The 20,915-nt window shown below is 41.8% G+C and overlaps 1 protein-coding gene across 4 annotated transcripts in view; it reads right to left on the bottom strand.

The window, feature by feature from the left end:
• baiap2a (BAR/IMD domain containing adaptor protein 2a) overlaps positions 1 to 20,915 on the bottom strand; it is a 256,159-nt gene that overhangs the window by 27,013 nt on the left and 208,231 nt on the right. For all 4 annotated transcript variants that reach the window (XM_061884942.1, XM_061884945.1, XM_061884943.1 and 1 more), the window contains 4 exons: positions 8,323 to 8,565; positions 8,029 to 8,254; positions 326 to 527; positions 170 to 238 (listed from right to left, as the gene is read on the bottom strand). In XM_061884942.1, the coding sequence (XP_061740926.1) occupies positions 170 to 238; positions 326 to 527; positions 8,029 to 8,254; positions 8,323 to 8,565 (740 nt within the window). The remainder of the gene's footprint in view (positions 1 to 169; positions 239 to 325; positions 528 to 8,028; positions 8,255 to 8,322; positions 8,566 to 20,915) is intronic.

Below are 20,915 nucleotides of genomic sequence, written 5' to 3'. Positions count from 1 at the left end.
ACCACTAAGACTGTTTGAACAGGAACAGGAAGTCACACAGACACTACATATGAGGATGATGACTGGTTTATTTATGAACATAAATGCTCTGTATTTATTATAAAATGTATATGGGGAAGCGTGCCGGGCATGGTGGGGGCACCGCACTGCAATCTTGCCACTTGCTTACTTCACTTTGAGCTTCTCGCCATCGCTGTCGGGCAGCACCCGCGTGTAGGAGAACGGGAACCAGCCACGCCTGGTTTAAAAAAATAAAAAATAAATAAAATAAAACGGGGAGAAAGTCGTTAGGGTGCGGAGCGAAACATCGTGATGCCCGCCTTACATTTTGTTCTTCTCGTTCTCGCCGTAGTGCCAGCCGTCGCGAGCCTCGGGCACCAGCAGGGTGATGACGTCGCCCTCGGAGAAGCTGAGCAGGGTGCCGTTGTCGCCGGCGGCGTGCGAGAAGATGGCTTGCACGCGGGAGCGCCCGTTCTTCTCCAAGCCCGCCGCCATGGAGCTGGAGCGGGGAAGGGTCCGGGTCTCTCCTGAGGCGGGGCAGAAAGTGAACGCAAGTGTTTTAAAGCCTATTGGCACAAATGTGAGTCGACCCTGAATATGAATAATATACAAAACGCAAAGAGGTTGCTTGTAAAACGTGGCTTGCTGAAATAAGCAGGGGCGTCCGGGACAACGTTGCTGGGATAGTAATATATGTTGCTCCAAAACCAGTGTGTATCCATCAGTATTAATGGTGCCTTCACAAATCTGTAAGGTGACCATGCCTTGGGCACTAATACACCCCCATACCATCACAGTCCGAATAGTTATATTCCTCTTTGTTCCACGGACAAGACGTCCACAGTTTTCAAAAAGGCGGGGCAGAGAGTGAACGCAAGTGTTTTAAAGCCTATTGGCACAAATGTAAGTTGACCCTGAATATGAATAATATACAAAACGCAAAGAGGTTGCTTGTAAAACGTGGCTTGCTGAAATAAGCAGGGGCGTCCGGGACAACGTTGCTGGGATAGTAATATATGTTGCTCCAAAACCAGTATGTATCTTTCAGCATTAATGGTGCCTTCACACATCTGTAAGGTACCCATGCCTTGGGCACTAATACACCCCCATACCATCACAGTCCGAATAGTTATATTCCTCTTTGTTCCACGGACACGACGTCCACAGTTTTCAAAAAGGAGGAGAAAAAAAGAGTGAACGCAAGTGTTTTAAAGCGTATCGGCACAAAAGTAAGTTGACCCTGAATATGAATAATATACAAAACGCAAAGAGGTTGCTTGTAAAACGTGGCTTGCTGAAATAAGCAGGGGCGTCCGTGACAACATTGCTGGGATAGTAATATATGTTGCTCCAAAACCAGTGTGTATCCATCAGTATTAATGGTGCCTTCACAAATCTGTAAGGTGACTATGCCTTGGGCACTAATACACCCCCATACCATCACAGTCCGAATAGTTATATTCCTCTTTGTTCCACGGACAAGACGTCCACAGTTTTCAAAAAGGCGGGGCAGAGAGTGAACGCAAGTGTTTTAAAGCCTATTGGCACAAATGTAAGTTGACCCTGAATATGAATAATATACAAAACGCAAAGAGGTTGCTTGTAAAACGTGGCTTGCTGAAATAAGCAGGGGCGTCCGGGACAACGTTGCTGGGATAGTAATATATGTTGCTCCTAAACCTGTATGTATCTTTCAGCATTAATGGTGCCTTCACACATCTGTAAGGCACCCATGCCTTGGGCACTAATACACCCCCATACCATCACAGTCCGAATAGTTATATTCCTCTTTGTTCCACGGACACGACGTCCACAGTTTTCAAAAAGGAGGAGAAAAAAAGAGTGAACGCAAGTGTTTTAAAGCGTATCGGCACAAAAGTAAGTTGACCCTGAATATGAATAATATACAAAACGCAAAGAGGTTGCTTGTAAAACGTGGCTTGCTGAAATAAGCAGGGGCGTCCGTGACAACATTGCTGGGATAGTAATATATGTTGCTCCTAAACCTGTATGTATCTTTCATCATTAATGGTGCCTTCACAAATCTGTAAGGTACCCATGCCTTGGGCACTAATACACCCCCATACCATCACAGTCCGAATAGTTATAATCCTCTTTGTTCCACAGACACAACGTCCACAGTTTTCAAAAAGGCGGGGCAGAGAGTGAACGCAAGTGTTTTAAAACGTATTGGCACAAATGTAAGTTGACCCTGAATATGAATAATATACAAAACGCAAAGAGGTTGCTTGTAAAACGTGGCTTGGCATTGTCTTGCTGAAATAAGCAGGGGCGTCCGGGACAACGTTGCTGGGATAGTAATATATGTTGCTCCAAAACCAGTATGTATCTATCAGCATTAATGGTGCCTTCACAAATCTGTAAGGTACCCATGCCTTGGGCACTAATACACCCCCATACCATCACAGTCCGAATAGTTATATTCCTCTTTGTTCCAAAGACACGACGTCCACAGTTTTCAAAAAGGCGGGGCAGAGAGTGAACGATAGTGTTTTAAAACGTATTGGCACAAATGTAAGTTGACCCTGGATATGAATAATATACAAAACGCAAAGAGGTTGCTTGTAAAACGTGGCTTGCTGAAATAAGCAGGGGCGTCCGGGACAACGTTGCTGGGATAGTAATATATGTTGCTCCAAAACCAGTGTGTATCCATCAGTATTAATGGTGCCTTCACAAATCTGTAAGGTGACCATGCCTTGGGCACTAATACACCCCCATACCATCACAGTCCGAATAGTTATAATCCTCTTTGTTCCACAGACACAACGTCCACAGTTTTCAAAAAGGCGGGGCAGAGAGTGAACGCAAGTGTCTTAAAACGTATTGGCACAAATGTAAGTTGACCCTGGATATGAATAATATACAAAACGCAAAGAGGTTGCTTGTAAAACGTGGCTTGCTGAAATAAGCAGGGGCGTCCGTGACAACATTGCTGGGATAGTAATATATGTTGCTCCTAAACCTGTATGTATCTTTCATCATTAATGGTGCCTTCACAATCTGTAAGGTACCCATGCCGTGGGCACTAATACACCCCCATACCATCACAGTCCGAATAGTTATAATCCTCTTTGTTCCACAGACACAACGTCCACAATTTTCAAAAAGGCGGGGCAGAGAGTGAACGCAAGTGTTTTAAAACGTATTGGCACAAATGTAAGTTGACCCTGAATATGAATAATATACAAAACGCAAAGAGGTTGCTTGTAAAACGTGGCTTGGCATTGTCTTGCTGAAATAAGCAGGGGCGTCCGGGACAACGTTGCTGGGATGGCAACATATGTTGGTCCAATACCTGTATGTACCTTTCAGCATTAATAGTGCCTTCAAAGATGTGTAAGTTACCCATGCCTTGGGCACTAATACACCCCCATACCATCACAGATGCTGGCTTTTGAACATTGCGTCTATAACAATCCGGATGGTTCTTTTCCTCTTTTTTCCGGAAAACGCGACATCCACAGCTTCAGAAAACAATTTGAAATGTGGACTTGTCAGACCACAGAACATTTTTCCACTTTGGGTCAGTCCATCTTAGACGAGCGTTTCTGGGTGTTGTTGATAAATGGCTTTCGCTTTGCAAAGTAGAGTTTTAACTTGCACTTACCAACTGTGGTGAATTGAAGTGAAGTGAATTATATTTATATAGCGCTTTTTCTCAAGTGACTAAAAGCGCTTTACATAGTGAAACCCAATATCTAATTTTTACATTTAAACCAGGGTGGGTGGCACTGGGAGTAGGTAGGTAAAGTGTCTTGCCCAAAGACACAACGGCAGCGACTAGGATCGAACCTGCAACCCTCAAGTTGCTGGCACGGCCGCTCTACCAACCGAGCTATACCGCTGTAGTTACTGACAGTGGTTTTCTGAAGTGTTCCTGAGCCCATGTGGCGATATCATTTACACACTGATGTTGGTTTTTGATGCAGTACCGCCCGAGGGATTGAAGGTCACTGGCATTCAGTGTTGGTTTTCAGCCTTGCTGCTTACGTGCAAAGATTTCTACAGATTCTCTGAACCTTTTGTTGATATTACAGACCGTAGATGGCGAAATCTCTAAATTCCTTGCAATAGCTGGTCGAGAAATGTTGTTCTTAAACAATTGGCTCACGCATTTGTTCACAAAGTGGTGACCCTCGCCCCGTCCTTGTTTGTGAATTTCATGGAAGCTGCTTTTGCAGCCAATCATGGCACCCACCTGTTCCCAATTAGCCTGTTCAATTATGGGATGTTCCAAATAAGTGTTTGATGAGCATTCCTCAACTTTCTCAGTCTTTTTTACCACTTATGCCCAACTTTTTTGAAAAAGGCATCAAATTCCATATGAGTTAATATTTGCAAAAAATAAAGTTTTCCAGTTCGAACGTTACATTAAATATCTTGTCTTTGCAGTCGATTTAATTGAATATAAGTTGAAAAGGATTTGCAAATCATTGTGTTCTGGTTTTGTTTATCTAACATGTGCGTGCGTGTAAGTGACAGGAAAAAAAGCTCTAACTCGCCACCTGCTAAATTGCAGGTATACATTTCTAAATCCTGAATATAAGACGGTACATATTTTCCAGACTTTCTATGGCAAAAATATGGTCTTATTTGGATAACTCGTGTATTCATAAACGTTCATTTGCAGCGCATCTCAAACATTTATTTCTTTGAGTGACGATTCGATTCAGAACCGATTCAACATGATTCTCATAATTTACAAACCACCCAAAAAACAGTGAAGTTGGCACGGTGTGTAAATGTAAATAAAATCAGAATACAGTGAATTGCAAACCCTTTTCAACTTATATTCAATTGAATAGACTGCAAAGACAAGATATTTAATGTTCGAACTCTATAACTTTTGGAAATTGTTTCAAAAAAGCTGGCACAAGTGGCAAAAAAGACTGAGAAAGTTGAGGAATGCTCATCAAACACTTATTTGGAACATCCCACAGGTGCACGGGCTAATTGGGAACAGGTGGGTGCCATGATTGGGTATAAAAGCAGCTTCCATTAAATGTTCAACCATTCACAAACAAGGATGGGGCGAGAGTCGCCACTTTGTGAACAAATGCGTGAGCAAATTGTCCAACAGTTTAAGAACAACATTTCTCAACCAGCTATTGCAAGGAATTTAGGGATTTCACCATCTAAAATCTGTAATATCATCAAAAGGTTCAGAGAATCTAGAGAAATCACTGATCTTAAGCCCGTGACCTTCGATCCCTCAGGCGGTACTGCAAGAAAAAAACGACATCAGTGTGTAAAGGATATCACCACATGAGCTCAGGGACACGTCGGAAAACCACTGTCAGTAACTACAGTTTGTCGCTACATCCGTAAGTACAAGTTAAAACTCTACTGAGTGTTGTTAAAAGGAAAGGCCATGTAACACAGTGGTAAAAATGCCCCTGTGCCAACTTTTTTGCAACGTGTTTCTGCCTTTAAATTCTAAGTTAATGATTATTTGGAAAAAAAAAATAAAAGCTTCTCAGTCTGAACATTAAATATCTTGTCTTTGCAGTCTATTCAATTGAATGTAACTTGAAAAGTATTTGCAAGTCATTGTATTCTGTTTTGACCGTATTGCCTTGATTTGCCGCCGGGGCGCTAATTAATTTAAAACCTCTTCTCACTCCTGCGCTTACCATAGGCAGGTGGTAAAAGTAAGCATGCGCTAATTATTTTAAAACCTCTTCTCACTCTGGCACTTACCAAAGGTATGCAGTAAAAATTTGAGTGTGATGTAAGCTTGGACCTTATATCCTATGGAATAGCTCTTAATCTCCTTCCCTTTATGCGATTTCAAATTACCGGTATTGAAATCAGCCTCCTCCGTTTTGAAAATGACAGGGAAAGTGTCACTCGTGACGTCACGAGTTGGACCAGGCGGTAATACTAAGAATGCGCTAATTATTTTGGGAAGCGAGTTTGACCCAGCAGGCGCAAACTATTTCCCTGCGGCAATTCAAGGAAATACGGTATTTATTAGGGCTGTGAATCTTTGGGTGTCCCACGATTCGATTAAATATCAATTTTTTCGATTCGATTCGATTCTCGATTCAAAAACGATATTTTTCTGATTCAAAACAATTCTATGTTCATTCAATACATAGGATTTCAGCAGGATCTACCCCAGTCTGCTGACATGCTGGCAGAGTAGTAGATTTTTGTAAAAAGCTTTTATAATTGTAAAGGACAATGTTTTATCAACTGATTGCAATAATGTAAATTTGTTTTAACTATTAAACGAACCAAAAATATGACTTATTCTATCTTTGTGAAAATATTGGACACAGTGTGTTGTCAAGCTTATGAGATGCGATGCAAGTGTAAGCCACTGTGACACTTTTTATTTTTATTTTTATAAATGTCTAATGATAATGTCAATGAGGGATTTTTAATCACTGCTATGCTGAAATTATAACTAATATTGATACTGTTGTTGATAATATTTATTTTAGTTTCACTACTTTTGGTTTGTGTCTCCTCTCAATTGCTCTGTTTATTGCAGTTCTGAGTGTTGCTGGGTCAGGTTCGGTTTTGGAATTGGATTGCATTGTTATGGTATTGCTGTGTAGTGGTTTGTTGGATTGATTTAAAAATAAAAAAAAATAAAAAATATTTAAATAAAAAAAAAAATCGATTTTTTTTAAATTAGAATCGATTCTGAATCGCATAACATAAATGATTCGATTCGCATTCGAATCGATTTTTTCCCACACCCCTAGTATTTACCATTTACACAACGTGCCAACTTCATTGGTTTTGGGTTTTGTATTATTAGCTATAAAATTATAATGCAAAATTTAAAAAACAGGTTATAGGTTACGAAAACTCCTCCATCCATCCATCCATCTTTTTGCGCTTATCCGAGGTCGGGTCGCGGGGGCAACAACCTAAGCAGGGAAACCCAGACTTCCCTTTCCCCAGCCACTTCGTCTAGCTCTTCCCGGGGGATCCCGAGGCGTTCCCAGGCCAGCCGGGAGACATAGTCTTCCCAACGTGTCCTGGGTCTTCCCCGTGGCCTCCTACCGGTTGGACGTGCCCTAAACACCTCCCTCGGGAGGCGTTCAGGTGGCATCCTGACCAGATGCCCGAACCACCTCATCTGGCTCCTCTCGATGTGGAGGAGCAGCGGCTTTACTTTGAGTTCCTCCCGGATGGCAGAGCTTTTCACCCTATCTCTAAGGGAGAGCCAGGAAACTCATTTCGGCCGCTTGTACCCGTGATCTTATCCTTTCGGTCATGACCCAAAGCTCATGACCATAGGTGAGGATGGGAACGTAGATCGACCGGTAAATTGAGAGCTTTGCCTTCCGGCACAGCTCCTTCTTCACCACAACGGATCGGTACAATGTCCGCATTACTGAAGACGCCGCACCGATCCGCCGGTCTTCCTTCCCACCCCCTCGTGAACAAGACTCATAGGTACTTGAACTCCTCCACTTGGGGCAGGGTCTCTTCCCCAACCCGGAGATGGCACTACACCCTTTTCCGGGAGAGAACCATGGACTCGGATTTGGAGGTGCTGATTCTCATTCTGGCCGCTTCACACTCGGCTGCGAACCGATGGCAGTGAAGTCTCATTGAATTGCTACAGTGAATTACAGAACTAAAGTTTCTACGAAAACTCCTTTTGGATGCAAATGTATGAAGTACAAATGCAGCAAGTAAACGTGAACGTGGCCTAAAAATGTACTTTTAAAAATGTATTCTTAAAGAAAATAACATTATGAATTGATTTGGAATACGAATGAAAAATAATCACAATTCGGATGTGAATCGATTTTCTTCAGCAGCTCTATCAGATATTATGACAGCTTTTAAATAAACAAAACGTAGAAAAGTAAAAAAAAAAATCTCACGGTTTTAAAACCCCAATAAAGCAGGAAAGTAATAGAGTGTACAGGTCAATGGAGTATTTATGCTTCCTGTTCATTGCCGCTGGGGTCAACTCATCAGAGCAAGAAAAAGTCTTGGTTTTGAACGCGGGTGTCGCTATGGTGGAGATCTTACCCACTGGGTTCTTATTCTTGGCAGGTGCGGGCCTGCGCACAGGCAGGGTGTTGGAGTAGACGTCGCTGACCTGTCTCTGAGGCTGAGCCTGGGACTGCCCCTGGGCCCGAGTCTGTGGAGACGGAGGTCTGACTTGGGATAAATTGCCGCCATCCGACCAGTATTCCTCGCCGTGCGCTCCTGTTGTCCCGTTGACCATGGACATTCCGTCGGGGCCCATCAGCCTCTGGAACGAAGCGGTCAAAGCGACTGCGGCAACGTGAGACTTGAACGCGAGTCAAAGTGTTAACTTACCGCCTGGTGTCCGAGGCCACTGCCCATGAACACGGCCAACTCCGGGGGCACAGGAAGGGGCTGAGCTCCGGGGATGGGGTCAGAGATGACCAGGTTGGATTTTGAAGCGTGCATGGGGCTGGTGCCGCCTACGTTTCCTGAGCCCATCTGCTGGGCCAAGAGCACGGCCCTCTCTGGGAGCTTGTTGGGATCTGAACAGGCCTGCAGCCAGACCGGGATCTTCTGGGTCAGGAGGTCTTTACCCTGGAAGTACGAGGGCGCGGTCACATTATGGACAAACGGACCAAATCAAAATGTAAAACCTTCCACTCTTACGGGACCACTTTCTATGGATTATGGCTGTGGGTATTTACCTCTGAGTCCGTACTTAACTTGGAGTTTAATGATTAACAGTGGACTAAAGGGTGGTAGTTTGAGTGCACCATTAGAGACTTCAATGGTAGTTCACTAATGAGCATACTTGCCAACCCTTCCGGATTTTTTGGGAAACTCCCAGGACAAATTTTCTCCCGAAATTCAGGCGGAGCTGGAGGCCACGCCCCCTCCAGCTCCATGCGGACCTGAGTGAGGACAGCCAGTTTTCGCGTCCGCTTTCCCACAATGTAAACAGCGTGCCTGCCCAATGACGTTATAAGTGTAGGATGATCGAGGGCGAGTTCTTGGTTTCTTATGTGGGTTTATTGTTAGGCAGTTTCATTAATATGCTCCCAGCGCGGTAACAACACACAACAACAGCAGTCCCGTTTTCGTCTACTGTAAAGCAGTTCGTTTGCCGTAAACAGCAATGTTGTGACACTCTTAAACAGGACAGTACTGCCATCTACTGTTCACGCATATGGTTACAAAAATAGTGACAGAGAATATAACAAGGATGGACAATTCAACCCTTAACTCAATAATGAGTAGATGAGTGTAATGTGTGTATATGTGTACATAAATGAACACTGAAATTCAAGTATTTATTTTTTATATATATATATATATATATATATATATATATATATATACATGTATATATGTATATATACATATATATGTATGTATGTATATACATATATATGTGTATATATATATATATATATGTATATGTATATATATATATATATATATATAAAATACTTGACTCTTAACCACGCCCCCAACCACGCCCCCACCCCACCCCCAACCACACCCCCCACCTCCTTTAAGACCTTTGTTTAAAGATTGTAAAAATGCGTTCACGTCAGTTTCTAGAGCAGGCCTGGGCAATTATTTTGACTTGGAAAGCCACATTTAGAGAAAAAAATGTGTCTGGGGGCCTGTATATCTATTTTTAGGAACACCAATACAGAACCTCACAATAATGTCTGATTGAATGCTAAAAACATTATGACAGACCGCCTTAAAAAACATAATGGAGTTTAAAATTTTTCTATGAAGGATAAAACGTTGAATATTGACAAAATATGAACTTCACACCCTCTTTCCATCGGCACATTTTACAATCAAGTGAAACGCAACCGATATGCAACAAATAGTGAAATATTAACGCGAAAGGTACAAAATAAACCCACCTACCATCTGATATACCTGATTCATCAATAAGCTTTAAAACTTTGTTGTGAAAATCTCCTTCCAGATCTGTGGAAATGCTCCCCACCAACACTGCATGGTGCCTCGTCTGAGCTGCTGTGACTTACATTACCTTAGTAACTAATCAGATGACCATAGCAACTAATTAGATGACCATAGTAACTAATCAGATGACCATAGCAACTAATTAGATGACCATAGCAACTAATTAGATGACCATAGTAACTAATTAGATGACCATAGCAACTAATTAGATGACCATAGCAACTAATTAGATGACCGTAGTAACTAATTAGATGACCATAGTAACTAATTAGATGACCATAGTAACTATTCAGATGACCATAGTAACTAATTAGATGACCATAGTAACTATTCAGATGACCATAGTAACTAATTAGATGACCATAATAACTGGTATATCATCCAAAAGTGCAGATTCCAACCATTGAAATACTTTGTATAGTTCAAGACTTACGGTCGGTAGAAAACATCACCGCACATCATAACAGCAGCTACACTTTCCATCTTAAAGATCTAAAATAATTATTTTGGAATGTCCGGCAGGCCAGATGGAAAAGCCTTATTTTGCCCAGGTCTGTTCTAGCGCCTAACTGGTTTGTAATTTATACAGTTGTGGTCAAAAAATTACATACACATGTAAAGAACATAATGTCATGGTTGTCTTGAGTTTCCAATAATTTCTACAACTCTTATTTTTTGTGATAGAGTGATTAGTTGGTTCTTTCATGAAGTTAATATTAGAGATTTCCGATAATATCGGGCTTCCGATATTATCGGCCGATAAATGCTTTAAAACGTAATATCGGAAATGATCGGTATTGGTTTCAAACAGTAAAAAACATGACTTTTTAAAACGCCGCTGTACGGAGTGGTAAATGGACGTAGGGAGCAGTACAGAGCGCCAATAAACCTTAAAGGCACTGCCTTTGAGTGCCGGCCCAATCACATAACATCTACAGCTTTTGACACACACAAATGAATGCAAGCATACTTGGTCAATAGCCATACAGGTCACACTGAAAGTGGCCGTATAAACAACTTTAACACTGTTACAAATATGCGCCACACTGTGAACCCACACCAAACAAGAATGACAAACACATTTCGGGAGAACATCCGCACCGTAACACAACAAAAACACAAAAGAACAGCTATCCTGAAGCCCTTGGAGCACTAACTCTTCCGGCACGCTACAATATACACCCCCTGCTTCCCTCTACCCCCCCATAACTCAACCCTGCCCCCCTAATCCCGCCCACCTCAACCTCCTCATGCTCTCTCAGGGAGAGCATATCCCAAATTCCAAGCTGCTTTTTTGAGGCATTTAAAAAAAAAATAATGCACTTTGTGACTTCAATAATAAATATGGCAGTGCCATTTTGCATTTTTTCTCCTTTATTGAGTTGATTTATTTTGGAAAACCATGTTACATTGTTTAATGCATCCAGCGGGGCATCACAACAAAATTAGGCATAATAATGTGTTAATTCCGCGACTGTACATATCGGTATCGGTTGATATCGGAATCGGTAATTAAGAGTTGGACAATATCTGAATATCAGCAAAAAAGCCACTATCAGACATCTCTACTTATTATGGGTCTACTGAAAATGTGACCAAATCTGCTGGGTCAAAGGAACCTTCCTCTAGAACATGGGAGTCAAACTCTGGCCCGCGGGCCAAATTTGGCCCGCCATGTAATTTATTTTGGTCCTTGAGACAATATTAAATTAACATTAGAGCTGGCCCGCCGGTGCATTCACCGCTAATTCTAATACTTGCCAACCCTCACGATTTTCCCAGGAGACTCCCAAATTTCAGTGCCACCCAACCCTGAAAATCTACCGGGGCAACCATTCTCCCGAATTTCTCCCGATTTCCACTCAGACAACAATATTGGCGGCGTGCCTTAAAGGTACTGCTTTTAGCGTCCTCTACAAACTGTTGTCATGTCCGCTTTTCCGCCATACAATCAGTGTGCCGGCCCAGTCACGTAATATATGCGGATTCTACACACACACACACAAGTGATTGCAATGCATACTTGTTCAACAGCCATACAGGTCACACTGAGGGTGGCCTTATAAACAACTTTAACACCGTTGGAAATATGCACCACACTGTGAACCCACACCAAACAAGAATGACAAACACATTTCGGGAGAACATCCGCAATGTAACACGACATCAACACAACAGAACAAATACCCAGAACCCCTTGCATCACTAACTCTTCCCGTACGCTACAATATACACCCCCGCTACCACCAAACCCCACCCCAACTCAAACCCGCCGCCGAAAAAAGGCATCAAATCTGTGTTTTTATTTTATTTAATATCCATCCATCCATCCATTTTCTACCGCTTATTCCCTTTCGGGGTCGCGGGGGGCGCTGACGCCTATCTCAGCTACAATCGGGCGGAAGGCGGGGTACACCCTGGACAAGTCGCCACCTCATGCCATTGATATTTTTTAATGATTATTATTTGAAACTGGATTTTGCATGTCACTATAAAGTTATATAAGCCTTGCTTGGTCAATATTCAATGCACAACTTGTTTTGGTCCCTATTAAAAAGTTAATTTGTGCAACCTTGGACCGCGGCTTTTTTCAGTTTTAAATTTTGGCCCACTCTGTATTTGAGTTTGACACCCCTGCTCTAGAAGGTCTTATCTTTGTCCATGCGATGTCAGATGAAACAAAAATGTAGCTGTTTGGCCACAATACCCAGCAATATGTGTGGAGGAGAAAAGGGGATGTCTTTAATACCAGGAACACCATAACTACCGTCCAGCATGGCGGTGGTAGTATTATGCGATGGGCCTGTTCAGCAGCGCATGTGTAACCCAAATTTAAAATACCCATTAAACACATGCATACAGTGCAAAGACTTTTATTGTGGAGGGTTACTTCCTGCCCCAAAATGGCGCTCGCTTCCTACCAGGCTCTCTCGTCTCTGCTGTGGCTGCTGTGAGACGCTCTGGAGAAGAAACTTCTCATCCCCACACTTTGCAAACTTCATAATTAGCCAACATGTTCGATTAACTATCGGGCCGTGCATGCTGTGTTGTTTTGCCCTCGATTACTCAGGTCAGGTTTTTTTTTCCGGGAAGGAATACCCGGAGACCTGAACAACCCGAACTCCCTATCCACCTTTAAACTCAACTCAACAAAATGGCGAGCTAAACCACTATGCGGTAGGACAGGCATTTTTTTTTTCTTCCTCCGCTGCGAACCCTTTTGGGGCGGTATAGCTCGGTTGGTAGAGTGGCCGTGCTAGCAACTTGAGGGTTGCAGGTTCGATTCCCACTTCCGCCATCCTAGTCACTGCCGTCGTGTCCTTGGGCAAGACACTTTACCCACCTGCTCCCAGTTCCACCCACACTGGTTTAAATGTAACTTAGATATTGGGTTTTGCTATGTAAAGCGCTTTGAGTCACTAGAGAAAAGCGCTATATAAATATAATTCACTTCACTTTTGTGTTTGGAACTGAACTTTTAGACTGACGCCAAAGTTGTTGTGTTTGTGTGCCTTTTGAACTGAACTGTGGACTGGTTCGGAGAAGGAAGCAGGACTGTATCTTGTATTTTTGTTTTGGGCATTTTTTTTTTTCTTTTATTGCGTTATCTGTGGTATTTATGTTTTTGTGTCAATACATTTAATGCAGTCGAAACCAAGATAACTAGTTTTCGTCATCTTTCATACCCCGGCTCCTAGACGAACCATCTTCTGTCCCACGGTTTACACTCTTAAAGGGGAACATTATCACCATTTCAAAAGGGTTAAAAACAATACAAATCAGTTCCCAATGGCTTGTTTTATTTTTCGAAGTTTTTTTCAAAATTTTACACCTTCCGGAATATCCCTAAAAAAAGCTTTAAAGTTCTTGATTTTCGCTATTTGCAATCCGACTGTCCATTTCCCTGTGACGTCATACAGGGCTGCCAATACAAACAACATGGCGGTTGCCACAGCAAGATATAGCAACATTAGCTCGGATTCAGACTCGGATTTCAGCGGTTTAACCGATTCAACAGATTACGCATGTATTGAAACAGATGGTCGGAGTATGGAGGCAGATAGCGAAAACGAAATTGAAGAAGAAATTGAAACTATTGAGCGAATAGCTATTGACGCTATTCGGCCATAGCATGGGTGTACCTAATGAAGTGGCCCATAGCATGGCTGCCTTATTAGCATCGCCGGTAAAATGTGCGGACCAAACGATCAGGACTTTCGCATCTTGTGACACTGGAGCAACTTAAATCCGTCGATTGGTAAGTGTTTGTTTCGCATTAAATGTGGGTATCTAGTTTCAAATGTACATACCGCTAGCGTAAATAGCATTTTAGCATCGATTAGCGTAGCATGTTAGCATCGATTAGCTGGCAGTCATGCCGCAACCAAATATGTCTGATTAGCACATAAGTCAACAACATCAACAAAACTCACCTTTGTGATTTCGTTGAGTTAATCGTTGCAAATGCATCTGCAGGTTATCCATACATCTCTGTGCCATGTCTGTCTTAGCATCGCCGGTCAAATGTGAAGACACTCTGGCACATTCAATGGGGGTCTGGCGGCAGATTTCTTGCCAGTGGTGCAACTTGAATCCCTCCCTGTTAGTGTTGTTACACCCTCCGACAACACACCGACGAAGCATGATGTCTCCAAGGTTCCAAAAAATAGTCGAAAAAACGGAAAATAACAGAGCTGAGACCCGGTGTTTGTAATGTGAAAATGAAAATGGCGGGTGTGTTACCTCGGTGACGTCACGTTCTGACGTCATCGCTAAAAGACCGATAAACAGAAAGGCGTTTAATTTGCCAAAATTCACCCATTTAGAGTTCGGAAATCGGTTAAAAAAATACATGGTCTTTTTTCTGCAACATCAAGGTATATATTGACGCTTGCATAGGTTTGGTGATAATGTTCCCCTTTAACCCACCTAGCCCATACTAGCGTTACACGTGCACTTTTTGCGTCGGATGAAACAAGCACAGCTCCCTCCCCCCCATTCTCACCACATTCTACAGAGGCTCTGTAGAAAGCCTACTAACCAACTGCATCTCTGCCTGGACTGGAGCCTTCAGTGCCTCTGACTGGAAGTCTCTGAGACTCCTCTTTCTCCTATCCAGGAAATCGCAAAAAGCCGCTGCCTGACCAGAGCTTAGAAAATCTGCAGAGACTCCTCCCACCCCCACCAAGGACTGTTTTCACTGCTGGACTCTAGAAAAAGGTTCCGCATTCTCCATAGCAGAACCTCCAGGTTCTGTAACAGCTTCTTCCCTCAGGCCATGAGACTCTTGAACGCATTATAATAATCCCCTCAATTCCCCCCAAACACGGATTAACTTGCTGCAATATAAAGACAATACAACATACATCCATAAACCTGGATGCATATGAAAAAGTGCAATATATTTATATGTACAGTAATCGATTTATTTATATCTGTACCTCATTGCTATTTTATCCAGCACTACCATGAGCTAATGCAACAAAATGTTGTTCTAATCTGTACTGTAAAATTCAAACTTGAATGACAAGAAAAGGAAGTCTAGTCTAGTGTAAATAAAATGGATCAAAACGTCATTGGATAATTTTTCCAGTTCTTTTGGAACCAGTACGTTCTTAAATACTGTGTTCACCATTGGCCAGGGCCAATGGAAGTCCACAAAGGGCAAAAACAACCGGTTAAGAGGAGCTCTGTTATGTACCTACTAGAGATGCGCGGATAGGCAAGTATATCATCCGCACCCGCAGAACCAAAGTCGCCGTCCACCCGAACCAACTTTTTATCAGGACCGTACCCACCCGCTGAAATACATCAGACGTCGGCCGCCTTTACCACTCACAGAGCTATTTAAACCTGTTTCACAAAGTAATGAAGTCAATTGGAGCCGCTAACGTTCTCGCGACTATTAAAAAACGTTCATCCTGATGACAAGAATATGGGCGTGCTGTGAAGCCATTGCCTTAGACACCTTCGACAACATGTACGAACCGATTGTTGTTCCGACAACATGTGTGCAGCTTCCACAATTACACGCACAATATTGACAGGCATACTGGGTGACGCAGAGTACACTGATGGTTGTGATATAAACAACTTTAACACTTACTAATATGCGCCACGCTGTGAAGCCACACAATACAAGATTGACAAACACATTTCGGGAGAACACAACACAGCAAATACCCACAATCCTTTGCATCCGTGACAAACCCTGAATATATTTTACACCCCCGCACCCCCAACCCCGCCCACCTTACCGAGGTTTATAAAAGAGTCAGGCTGTGTCATGAATACAAAGGATTATGTGAATGTGAATTATATTTATATAGCGCTTTTCTCTAGTGACTCAAAGCGCTTTACATAGTGAAACCCAATATCTAAGTTACATTTAAACCAGTGTGGGTGGCACTGGGAGCAGGTGGGTAAAGTGTCTTGCCTAAGGACACAACGGCAGTGACTAGGATGGCGGAAGTGGGACCTGCAACCCCCAAGTTGCTGGCACGGCCACTCTACCAACTGAGCTATACCGCCCTAGTGTTACAAATAAAACTTGTGATTTTTTTCATGGCACTCTTACTATAAAATACTTATTATGCACATACTCAGAGGTGTAAAAAAACCAAATGAAGATACAACAACAGGGTGACAGTTATCATTATCTCAGTGTTGAATGTTAAATAATAATAAATAAATGATCAATAAAAATTCCAATATTAACCAATTAATATTGAGTCATTTGGCACTGTTGGGCACTGGTACAAACTCCTTCCCGGTTCGAATGTGAAAGGTACACATCCCTACCCAGGACCCATTCCCAATTATTTACTCGACGGATCATCAGTTTGATTAAGTTTGTTCCCCTTCCAAAAGGTGTGTGGACAAATGAATACAGCAATAACCACATCCATACTGGGTCAACACCATCCATCTGATATAGATCACAAGCGGTTCAGGAGCAACGTAGATCAGCAATACGGAGTATTATGGGTATTTGTTGTGTTGCGTTTATGTTGTGTTACTGTGAGGATGTTCTCCCGAAATGTGTTTGTCGTTCTTAATTGGTGTGGCTTCACAGCGTGGTGCATATTACTAAGAGTGTTAAAATTGTTTATATCACAACCATTAGTGTACTCTGTGTCACCCAGTATAACTTGCAGTCGTGTGCGTGTTACCGCGGAAGCCACACACAACATGATGATGGACTGACAAACAGTTCATACATGTTGTAAAAGGCGACAAAGCTAATGGCTTTATAGCACTACCTATTACTTAGTATCTGTGTGACTGCCGGCAGTCATTCAAGAGATTAATAGCGTCTCCTATTGTTTTCTTCGCTTTATGACGCGGGTCTTAGAGTGCTCTTTGAATGGCAAAGGATACCAATCCCAGAACCATGTATATCAAATATTTCCGGATGGTTCAACCGCCACCCGCCCGAATCTAATTAAAATCTATTTTTTCGTCATCTCAACCGCCAGACCCGCGGCTTACCCGCGGACTCCGCGGATGAGACCGCAAACCGCGCATCTCTAGTACCTACTAGTACTCGCTATTGTGTATTTGGGATCTGCATAAGTCTCAGAAATATGGAATCAAATTGTGGAGGCATGGCGGAGAGGTATGATTGCGAGAAACATGAATTGAACTTTTTGGCCAAAATACTGAACTCTATGTGTGGAGGAAACACTGCACGTCACTCTGAGATACCGGTGGACAAACTGTGGCAAGATCTGAAACCTGCTGTTCACAAACGCTCCCATCTAATCTGACTTAGCCTGAGCTGTTTTGCAATGAAGAATGGGCAAACATTTCAGTCACTCAATGTGCAAAGCCCGTAGGGCAGAGGTCACCAACGCGGTGCCCGCGGGCACCAGGTCGCCCGTAAGGACCAGATGAGTCGCCCGCTGGCCTGTTCTAAAAATAGCAGCACTTACCAGTGAGCTGCCTCTATTTTTTTTTATTTTATTTATTAGTAGCAAGCTAGTCTCGCTTTGCTCGACATTTTTAATTCTAAGAGAGACGAAACTTAAATAGAATTTAAAAATTCAAGAAAATATTTTAAAGAATTGGTCTTCACTTGTTTTTAAATAAATTCAGTTATTTTTTTACTTTGGTTCTTATAACTTTCAGAAAGACAATTTTAGAGAGAAAATACAACCTTAAAAATTATTTTAGGATTTTTAAACACATATACCTTTTGACCTTTTAAATTCCTTCCTCTTCTTTCCTGGCAATTAAAATCAATGTTCAAGTATTTTTTTTTTATTGTAAAGAATAATAAATACATTTTAATTTAATTCTTAATTTTTGCTTCTGTTTTTTCGACAAAGAATATTTGTGAAATATTTCTTCAAACTTATTATGATTAAAATTCAAAAACAATATTCTGCCAAATCTAGAAAATATGTAGAATCAAATTAAAATCTTATTTCAAAGTCTTTTGAATGTCTTTAAAAAATTTTGTTCTGGAAAATCTAGAAGAAATAATGATTTGTTTTTGTTTGAAATATAGCTTGGTCCAATTTGTTATATATTCTAACAAAGTGCAGATTGGATTTTAACCTATTCAAATCATGTAATTAAAATTCTAAAATTAATCTTTATCAGGAAAAATTACTAATGATGTTCCATAAATTCTTTTTTTAATTTTTTCAAAAAGATTCGAATTACCTAGTTTTTCTCTTCATTTTTTTCTGTTGAATTTCAAATTTTAAAGAATCGAAATTGAAGATAAATTATGTTTAAAAATTAAATTTTCATTTTTTTTCGTGTTTTCTCCTCTTTTAAACCGTTCAATTAAGTGTTTTTTCATCATTTATTCTCTACAAAAAAAAACATCCGTAAAAGGAAAAAAAATGTACGATGGAATGACAGACAGAAATACCCTTTTTTAAAATATATATATATAGATTTATTTATTAAAGGTAAATTGAGCAAATTGGCTATTTCTGGTCATTTATTTAAGTGTGTATCAAACTGGTAGCCCTTCAAAATAATCAGTACCCAAGAAGTAGCTCTTGGTTTCAAAAAGGTTGCGTTATACCCCAAAAGACTTTCAGCTGTAATTGCGGCAAAAGGTGGTTACACAAAGTATTGACTCAGAGGGGCGGATTACTTCTGTGTATGTGATAAAATATGGAACGGTTCAAGGGTTGTGATTATTTTTGCAAGTTACTGTACATGATGACAGATGCGCTAAATGGATTGCACTTTCTATTTTGCCCTTTACGAGATACAATCATCTGCTCACAGGCTTAATAGATCAGCTTTGCATGATTGAATACACGCAAACCTTTAGTAAATCTGATATCACAAGGACAAAGATAAGACCTTCTGGAGGAAAGTTCTGTGGTCAGATGAAACAAAAATGCAGCTGTTTGGCCACAGTTCCCAGCAATATGTTTGGAGGAGAAAAGGTGAGGCCTTTAATCCCAGGAACACCATCCCTACCACCAAGCATGGTGGTGGTAGTATTATGCTCTGGGCCTGTTTTGCTGCCAAATGAACTGGTGCTTTACAGAGAGTAAATGGGACAATGAATTTGGCCCATTTATCCACCAAATCAGTCTCAACAAGGTTGCATTTTGAAGATCTGCGACAGTCTCATCATAAATACAGAGGCGGTCATGACTAGAGATGTCCGATAATGGCTTTTTTGCCGATATTGTCCGACTCTTAATTACCGATTCCGATGTCCAGGGTGTACCCTGCCTTCCGCCCGATTGTAGCTGAGATAGGCGCCAGCGCCCCCCGCGACCCCGAAAGGGAATAAGCGGTAGAAAATGGATGGATGGATGGATGGATATCAACCGACATCGATATATACAGTCGTGGAATTAACACATTGTGATGCCTGATTTTGTTGTGATGCCTCGCTGGACAGCAGGATCTTCCAAAATAAATCAACTCAAGTTATGGAAAAAAAATGCCAACGTGGCACTGTCATATTTATTATTGGAGTTAAAAAGTGCATTATTTTTTTTTAACATGCCTCAAAACAGCAGCTTGGAATTTGGGACCATGAGGAGGTTGAGGTGGGCGGGGTTGGGGGGGTGGTGTTAGGGGGTAGTGGTGGGTGTATATTGTAGCGTCCCGGAAGAGTTAGTGCTGTAAGGGATTCTGGGTATTTGTTCTGTTGTGTCGCGGTGCGGATGTTCTCCCGAAATGTGTTTGTCATTCTTGTTTGGTGTGGGTTCACAGTGCGGCGCATATTTGTAACAGTGTTGAAGTTGTTTATACGGCCAACCTTAGTGTGATCTCAGTTAGAATGATTGTTTCTAAGTTATCGCAATAAACTTTGTGTTACATTGAGTGCCCGGTGAGAAGCAAAAGCTGTCTTTGAAACCTACCAAGAGTAAGGCTCGTAAGGCAGCAAGAAGGTGTTCCAGTTTTCTTTCATGTATTTTAATAAACAAAGATATTGTTTCAACCCAAGGACTACAAAGCGGGGACACGGCAGGATCTGCCCAAGTTCCAGACGACCTTTTTTTGAACCTCCTTTTTCGAACTGTTTTACGAACCTCTTCATGAACTCTTTTACGACCTTTTCTGTGGACTGTTTACGACCTTTTCTCTTGAACTATTGTAAACAAATTCGATGACTGTTCGCGACCTCGTCCTTCGGAAGCAGCTGTTGTCATGTGGTCAGAGAAAGCCCAAATAAAGGGGGAGGCCTACAAATCTTTCGCCAGAGCGTGGGTGACACTGTAAGAGGTTACAGGTCGACAGGTTTCTCCTCAATTGAGCCAAATTGAATTCTGTCTCTGTTTAATTCTTTGCTTCTTGTCTTGTTTAATAGATGTCATCGGTGTTTGAACCTGACAACCTCTACGGCTGTTGACCAAGTATGACTTGCATTCACTTGTGAGTGCGAAAAGCCGTAGATATTATGGGATTGGGCCGGCATCCAAATGCAGTGCCTTACGACCCAAATAGTGTTGACTGGGTGGAAATCGGGAGAAATTCGGGAGATTGGT

The sequence above is a fragment of the Nerophis ophidion genome, linkage group LG23 (assembly GCF_033978795.1).
Source record: "Nerophis ophidion isolate RoL-2023_Sa linkage group LG23, RoL_Noph_v1.0, whole genome shotgun sequence".
Taxonomy (NCBI): Eukaryota; Metazoa; Chordata; class Actinopteri; order Syngnathiformes; family Syngnathidae; genus Nerophis; species Nerophis ophidion.
The sequence above is the reverse complement of the archived record's forward strand: the minus strand, read 5'-3'. Positions and strand labels throughout refer to the sequence as shown.